This window comes from Camellia sinensis, chromosome 9 (assembly GCF_055761805.1).
Source record: "Camellia sinensis isolate YWXY chromosome 9, ASM5576180v1, whole genome shotgun sequence".
NCBI classification, from domain to species: domain Eukaryota; kingdom Viridiplantae; phylum Streptophyta; class Magnoliopsida; order Ericales; family Theaceae; genus Camellia; species Camellia sinensis.
In genome coordinates this window covers 7505370-7512158 of record NC_138969.1, presented here as the reverse complement: position 1 = coordinate 7512158, position 6789 = coordinate 7505370, and the positions used below count along the sequence as shown (strand labels likewise).

The window sequence follows — 6789 nt, the reverse complement described above, 5'->3', positions numbered from 1 at the left end:
TGTTTAAAACCCCACGCCAAACACAGCCTTAATTTACCCAAACAAATGATACATGTATTTCTTTTTTGGGTAAATTGTACTGACACTCCTAGATTTATGTTTATTACAGTTCTCCTCTCGTATTTAGGAAATTACATTGACTCCCTTGTCAGTGTAATTATTTGACGGTATTAACTTTTAAGTTAAAATGACATATTTACCCTTAACCTTTACATATACTTTAAAGGGTAAATTACATTAACACCCCTAGAGGTTTCAATTTAATACGGATTTCCCTGACATTTAAAAAAAATAATAATAAACCAATTTAATAAAAATAAATATGAAAAAATATATTTAATTTGTAAAAAATTATTTCTAACCACTCGAAAAATAAAAATTATATAAAAATGATAATTATTTTTATTTTTTGTTTCTTAACCAAATTAATTTTTAATTTAAAAAAAAATTCTAAAAATCAAACTACACATAACCTAAGAATTTTTCATTTCTTATGTTAGTAACTTATTTAATTATTTGTTAATTTTACAATATTTTTACCATCTGATGTCTGTTTGGTCACCATTTCATTTTCAGTTTTCAATTTATATTTACAAAAATTTTAAAAATTGTCATAAAAACTTGTTTGACAACTTTTTTGATTTATAAATGATTGTCTCAGTTTGTAAATTTGAGAAAAAAACGTAAATTCAAAAAATTAGTTTACGTTGATTTTTAAACAGAAATTTAAAAATTTGACTAACAAATTTTTTTCCAATTAATTTTTTTTCAACTAATACAAACCGATGGAGCAATTGGTAATGCTATTTTAAGCCTTGGAGAGGGGATTGTAACTTCTTAAATGTGAGAGGTGTCAATGTAATTTACTTAGTGAGGACAAAATTGATATTTAAAAAAATTAAATTGCTGACATCAGCAAAATCTGTTAGTTGACTTAACAATCAACTAACTGAGAGAGCAATTTGTAATGAAACTTTAAATCTCAGGAAGCAAATATAATTTCCAAAAGATGACAGAACTGAAATAAACATAAATATCAGGGGTGTCAATGTAATTTACCCTCTCTTTTTTTCTCCAAACACCCAATCCAAATGGTTTGTTCCATTCTTGTTTTTAACAGAGTTAGGGCTCCATTCTTGCAAACAATAATTTGAACAATTCTCAGTTTTGATCGGAGAGAGAGAGAGAGAGAGGAGTATGAAGCAATCTAAAGATCCATTTGAAGTAGCATTTGAGGAACTAGATGAGGAATCACCACCCGATTCACCTCTTCCCCCAGACGGGATCGAAACTCAAACTCAAATTCACGCCCATGAATCTGCAGCTGAAGAAGGACAGCTTGCAATTGATTCTAATGACAAAGAAGATGTTGTTGACATTGTCGAAAACACCAATACTCCTTCTGTAAATACGAAGCCATCGAAATACAGAGCTCATGCTGGTCCGTCAGTGACTGGAAAGATGAAAGAAGAAGACGATGAAGAAGAGGAAGAGAACATGGATATTGAGCTTGGCAAATTATCTTCCACCGCTGACCCTCATAAAAAAGCCAAAATGCAGTATGTTTTCCTCCTCATTTCCTCTCATAATTGGCTCGATTTTGACCTTGAATTTATTTTCAATTGTTAGCATTTTGTATGATAAATACATACATACGCGGTATGTGTCACCCTTAAAAAGGTAAAATTATAAATTTGATCAATTTAATGACTTAATCTCAACTAATAGAGTATTTTTTCTGTCAAAAAGTAACGATTTTATCAAGTGGACACAAAATTTAAAATGCTGGTCAAAATTAAGCCAATTAAAAGTGTAGATATGAGGGACTATTGATATTGATTGTCACTATTGTTGTTAGTGTTGTACATGTTGATGTTGTTATTCTCATTATTCAATTTCCATGATTCCCACTCTCTTTGAATATGGGTTTTCATTAATGTGTTTGGGTGAACTAATTAAAAGAGGAAATATGTGTCATTTTATTTTCAATTTTTTGTATTTAGACCATCTCGCCAATTTTTTCGTCTAATTTGATTCCAAATTTAAGTAAAAAGTTTTATTTGATATGAACTACTCCAAACCTTTCATCAAATGCTCATCATAATCTTTTTAAAAAATTTCCTCTTATCCCAAATTTATCTTTCTCATCAAATTTGATGGGGAAAAAAAAATCATCTACAATGCTTCATCTTTTTAAATTTTCATCAAATTCAAATTTGATGAAGGATTTATGAATTATCAATTTGGTGGAAAAAATTACTCTCCCTTCATTTGATGAACATTTGATGAAAGGATTGGAGATGATTTTTGAGTATTTTTTCATTAAATTTAAATTTGATAAAAGAAAAGAAAAGATCAAGGATTGGAGATGTTGTAAGTTTTATTAGATATGAACCACTCCAATGGATTAACTCAAATTAAAGCATAAATTTGAGTGAAAGCTTCACTAATGGAAAAGTCGTAAATTTGAGAGCCACAAAATAGTTTTGAAAATTTTGGGTAAACATTTGAGTCTCCCTTGATTTGGGTAAATATCTGAGTAAAACTATATTTGATATAAGTTTGGGTCAAGAAGTGGAGGGTGTTTTGAGTGATTTTTACCCAAATTTAAGTTTGATTTAGATTTAAGTCAAGGATTGGAGATGCCCTTACTGAATCTCTCCAATTTCTGTGAGAAACAAAATATGATTTTTAAAAGAGTTTTTTTTTTTTTTTTTTTTTCTGTCCATGTATTTTCGTTTCACACCAAACCTCTCAATCCAAATGGTTTGTGGCATTTTCCTTATGAATTTTTATGAATACTCATTAATGAAGAAAGATAGTGGCACTGTAACTACTCTAACTATGACGTTTACAACAATGTTCCCACCTACATATTGATTTAAATGGGGCACAATCACTAAGCATGGTATGTGTTTGTAGTTGTAATATTGAATTTAGTTGATTATCAAGGATCATTGAAACTTCTTGAACATGTCCTTATATAATAATGAAATTTCATAAATTTAGACATTTCAAGAACACTTCTTAAACTCTCCCAATGATTTATGTGGTGAATCTTTTAGTAAGTGAATTATTTGACCCAAAAATTTGTCTGAAAACATTTTTAAAAGGAAAAACATATTGTATACAAGACTAATACAAATAACACAATGGGAGATTCTAATATGGGAAAAGAAAAAAAAAAATTAGTAATAAAGTAACTAGTAGGACTATGCATTACATCATTACATGCATGATATTCTAGACCTTCATCTCCTATGTTTTGTAATTATAAGTGCAACTACTCAGCAATGAAGCACGAACAAGCCCATTAGCTCAAACATAATATTATAGAAGTTTCTTATGTAATACATGCATTAAGCTATATTAATATATTATGTTGCATCAGCTTGGCTGCGTCTTATTGCATCCATGTCACATGTTTGTGTTCGTACTCTCTTTGAAGGCATATCTAATACCACACTATTTTGCATCATCTTCATGTGCATGGGCTGTTGAAACAGCATTCAGTAGTTCTTTTCCATTCTGTAGTGTGATGAAAATGCACAACTTACTTCATCCCTTGTAACATTCACATGTCTCTGTTGCTCTTTCAGGTCTATTTTATCACAGTTCACAGAGGAACAAATGAGCAGGTATGAATCATTCCGACGATCAGGATTTCAGAAATCAAATATGAAAAGAGTATGTTTCTTCTTTGGGTTGCTATGGCTTTTCTTCTTTGAAGTGATTCTTTATTGCATTCTTGTAGCAATGAATCTAGTTTCCGTCTTGTGTGTGTGGTTCAAAGGGGGCCCATATTTTTGCCATTTCTTTATTTGGCTAATATATATGTTTCAAGTGGATGCCCAAATAAGGGTAAATTACAAATACACCTCCTAAAGTTTGCTTAAAGTATAGATTGCCCCTTGTGATTTGGAAAATTGCAAATACCTCCTTATTAGAATTTTTTATTTAACAGAATTAACTAAAAAAAATGAAATTCATAGTTGCTCTCTTATATAATAATAAAATTACTTAAATTATTAATTAAAACATGTTTCTAACATCATTAAAAACTGTTAATTTACTTGACGATTTATTAATAAAAGAACGATTTGTTATGAAATTAGAAACCTCAGGAGTGGAATGTAATTTTCAAAACCACCGGAGGCAATTTGTATTTTAATCAAACCTCAGAGAGTGTATTTGTAATTTATCCAAAAAAATAATAATAATTTTGGCCTGTTCATTAGCTGATAGCTATGAATCTTGTATATGCAGCTTGTATGAGTTGAATCATTTTTGCATTATTAACTTCTAAGGTATTTTACTGCTGCATTAACTGCTGCTTCTATTGCTTCCATTTACAATGTAAATGCAGTTGTTAGCAAGCATTACTGGAAGCGCAAAAATTTCTGTACCAATGACAATTGTGGTGTCGGGGATAGCAAAAATGTTTATTGGTGAGCTTGTTGAAACAGGTACGCAAACAATGTTGAATGTTTTAAATTTTACATTCATGTTTATTTTATATTATGGAAAGTCTGAAACCAAAAAAGCAAAGTGGCTTACTCTAGCTGGAAGTATTCGTCTAAATTTTGAATGGTTCACCCTTCTTTGTATCGTGTTTGCAGCCAGAATTGTCATGGCCGAGAGAAAAGAAAGTGGGCCAATCAGGCCCTGCCACATTAGGGAAGCATACAGAAGACTAAAACTTGAAGGCAAGCTACCAAAAAGATCAGTGCCGAGGCTCTTCAGGTAGATTGACCTGGAGGCAACTTTGTGGGGTATGTTTTTCTGTTTTTAGTATTGCCTTTGTTGCCATCTCAATCTTTTGTGCTTCAATTTACGTTAATTGCATGCTTTAGGCAGTTAGCTTAAAAACCCTTATCCTACCCAATTGGTTTGTCTCTTGCCCTACTCGTGCACAGCTTTTAATTGGAATCTTGCCTGGTCTTGATTTCTCCAATTGGAAATGCAGCTAAAATTTTGGTCAGGCCACCTGCCAGTGATAGGCAGGCAGATATCTGTATTGGTGTCTTAGTTTTGGGGAATTGCTTATGTTTCTGGTTTTTCCCACTGATGATAGAAATAGCATAAGATTCTCGACCATGATGGATGTTAAACAAAAATACCAAAAAAAAAAAGAGGAATAACACAAGAAGAGGGGGAAAGTGTGAATAGCGGCTTGGAGAACAAATGGGATGTTCATCCTGATCAATACAAAGGCATTTGTTTTGTTTATGACTGAACCAGGTAATCCAACTGTCTTGAAATGTCAGTTGTATAACTTGTATTGTTCTTGAATTTTGGAGACAGATACGTATTTAGATTGATGTAGGATCACTCTGAATACTCAAAGACAACATTATGAGTGGTTTTCTGGTGGGAAAGCATTATGTGAAGTTCGTGATTTGGGGTTTTAATCAACACAAGAAAGAGGGTGTGGGATTTGTAGATAAAAAGGAAGAACATGCTTAATTTTTCAGCTTTAGACTGTGTTTGCAGGATGGGATTAGGTGGGGATATGTTGGTATAGGGATAAGGCCCCAGATTACATTGTACCAGACTCACCCCCATACTATGATATGTATTGGACTAAGCATGGGATAAAGCTTATCCTCCTATTAAAGACAGGGGGAGCTTCTAAATACTCTCATGATTTCTCTGTGTACTATACCCACTGCATGCATTGTAAAGCTTATACTTTAAAGAGAAATACTTGTCTATGTGGGTGTAGAGAGAAATTTGGTAGGTTTATTTAGAAGCTCTTCTCAATAGGAGGACTGATGTATGCCCTGCCGCCTAATTTGCCACTGCAACAAAATCTCTCTAAAAATACTAGAACTTGGAATTTTGTCACTTAATGCTACAAACTTCAATGTTTGAAATGCTTGTGTCTTTTGATAGAGCTGTTGTGCTTATTAAGGGAAGAGAACGAAAGAAGCCCTTAATGACATATAGGCAATTCTCCAGCATGTTTTTTGGTGGTCACTTCTCCTAGGCTTTTCTTGCAGTTGTAGAACTTCGGTTCCATGCCCTTCTTGGGTCCATTTTGTTTTAAGTTCCCTTGGCATTTATTAATTCTGTACTGCATGTGTGCGCGAGAGAATATTCCCTTTACCACCTTGTTATTATTCTATTTTTATATCTGATAGTTTGTTACTTGTGTAGTTAGTAAAAGCATTTCTTCACTTTTTGTTGGCTTTTGGAATGGGACTTTAATCTGAAACGTTTGTTTCCTATTATTGCAGATTTGATTTGAAGGATCCACATTGTAACTAGAAGGGGCTAGCTGGTTATTCCAGAGTTCTCTTGAAAGCCGTGATTAATTAAAAGGAAGGCTTCTGCAAATGCTTACTCAGAAAATAACAAGGATATGTTTATGAAATATTGTAGAGAGGCATGCATAGTTGTTTCATCTGACTATATATACTATGTTTGGTTGTTTCTCGGGTACTTTAGAGGTTGATATTGCCATTGACTGGTTAACTGGTTTCATATGCACTGGATCAACACTTCAGAGGCCCTTCATGTCTCATACATGTTGTGCAGCCTAAAACAAAAATACTTCTCTGAGTTCTATTTTTTCCTCTCTTCCCCCCTCTCTTCCCCCCGTTTTTGGTTGAAGTTAGGATTTGTTTGTTTTTATTAGAAGTAGATTGAAGAGAATTGATAGTGAGGGCATTATTAGTAGAGGGATTGATATTGAGGGAATTAAATAAAATTGTGTTTATTTTGATGATAGTTGTTAGTACAGAGATTGTTAAATTATTTTTATATAAAAGAAATATAAAATAATAA

At 32.4% G+C, this 6789-nt stretch overlaps 1 protein-coding gene across 1 annotated transcript; it reads left to right on the top strand.

The window, feature by feature from the left end:
* Positions 1-1059: 1059 nt before the first annotated feature.
* Positions 1060-6572, top strand: LOC114309288 (transcription initiation factor TFIID subunit 11). Its single transcript, XM_028254993.2, has 5 exons — positions 1060-1559; positions 3600-3687; positions 4367-4466; positions 4620-4772; positions 6240-6572. Exons 1-4 carry the CDS (start codon positions 1198-1200, stop codon positions 4745-4747), a joined length of 678 nt encoding a protein of 225 aa, XP_028110794.2. The 5' UTR covers positions 1060-1197; the 3' UTR covers positions 4748-4772; positions 6240-6572.
* Positions 6573-6789: the final 217 nt, after the last annotated feature.